The sequence below is a fragment of the Austrofundulus limnaeus genome, unplaced genomic scaffold, assembly GCF_001266775.1.
Source record: "Austrofundulus limnaeus strain Quisiro unplaced genomic scaffold, Austrofundulus_limnaeus-1.0 Scaffold470, whole genome shotgun sequence".
NCBI lineage: Eukaryota > Metazoa > Chordata > Actinopteri > Cyprinodontiformes > Rivulidae > Austrofundulus > Austrofundulus limnaeus.
Genome location: NW_013952872.1, coordinates 199,684 through 201,021, shown reverse-complemented (window position 1 = coordinate 201,021; position 1,338 = coordinate 199,684). Strand labels below are relative to the sequence as shown.

General features: G+C 47.3%; 1 protein-coding gene across 1 annotated transcript in view; it reads left to right on the top strand.

The window, feature by feature from the left end:
• Positions 1 to 1,089, top strand: part of dipk1aa (divergent protein kinase domain 1Aa) — a 40,696-nt gene extending 39,607 nt beyond the window's left edge. The window contains exon 6 of the mRNA XM_014025359.1: positions 177 to 1,089. Within this exon, the coding sequence (XP_013880813.1) occupies positions 177 to 857 (681 nt within the window). The 3' untranslated portion in view covers positions 858 to 1,089. The remainder of the gene's footprint in view (positions 1 to 176) is intronic.
• Positions 1,090 to 1,338: the final 249 nt, after the last annotated feature.

Below are 1,338 nucleotides of genomic sequence, written 5' to 3'. Positions count from 1 at the left end.
TATTTTATTTCTGTATTTTTTTTCCTGTAGTTGTTCAGATTGACTGGTTTTGGTGATTTTTTTTTAATATTTAAACAATAAACAATTAATTTAGAGTCTTCTCATGTAACCAGAGAGAAGCCTTCAGGCTGACTTTAGTCTTTGTGGTGACACAGGTTTGTCCTGTTTGTGTTGAGGTACTGCTGGGCCTGCTGCTCCAGGACCGTGGACACACTCCTCGCCTCCTTGGCTTCTGTGGAGACCTCTACATGACGGAGCGAGTCCCTTATGGACCCTTGTATGGGTTCTCGCTGCCCTGGCCCCTTGTTTCCTGGGTSCCTGGTGGTCTGCAGCGCACCATGGACCAGTGGTTCACGCCGTCGTGGCCTCACAAAGTCAAAATCTCCATGGGTCTGCTGGAGCTGGTGGAGGACGTCTTCCACGGCACCTACGGCAGCTTCCTGATCTGCGACTTCGCCGCAGCTCACTTCGGCTACACGGACCGCCACGAGCTGCGTCTGACCGACGCGCGAGTGCTGGTTCCCGAGGACGAGTTCCGACGCAACGTGCGGGTCCTGAAGTGCGAGTCGGACGCAGACTGYGTGTACGGGGCGGACTGCAGGACGTCCTGCGACCCGCTGGAGAGGCGGTGCAGGGAGGAGCCCGTCCAGCCCAACCTGGCCAAGGCGTGCGGCGCGCTGAAGGACTACCTCCTGCGTGGGGCGCCTCCCGGGATGCGGGAGGAGCTGGAACGGCAGCTGTACGCCTGCATGGCTCTCAGGGGTCACGCTGGGCAGATGAACATGGAGCACTCGCTGATCCTCAACAACCTGAAAGCTCTGTTGTGGAGACAGATCTCCCACACCAAGGACTCGTGACGTCCTGCTGTGGAGCAGGAACCACGCTGGAGTCRTTTCTGTCCAACAAACATGGTGGTCCTGCCTCTTCTGTTCCACTCTCTGAAGTTTAGGGCCCAAAATATCTTTAGTTTTATAAGAACTTCACTGCACATAATTTTTGACTGTGTAACTTTACAAACGACACCACCAATATTTGTGTTTATTTAGACTTTTTATAAGAAAAAAAGAACAGATTTATTTTTCAAAGTCAGTTTTTCACCACATGATTCATATGTTTATAAATATCGTTTATAAACTAAATAATTAACTTACAAATTAAATATTTAGTTAACAAGCTAAACATTTAACTTGTGACTTAAATATTTAGTTTTGAGCTAAATGTTTAGCTAGCCACCTAAATATTTAACTTACAAATTAAATATTTAGTTAACAAGCTAAACATTTAACTTGTGACTTAAATATTTAGTTTTGAGCTAAATGTTTAGCTAGCCACCTAAAT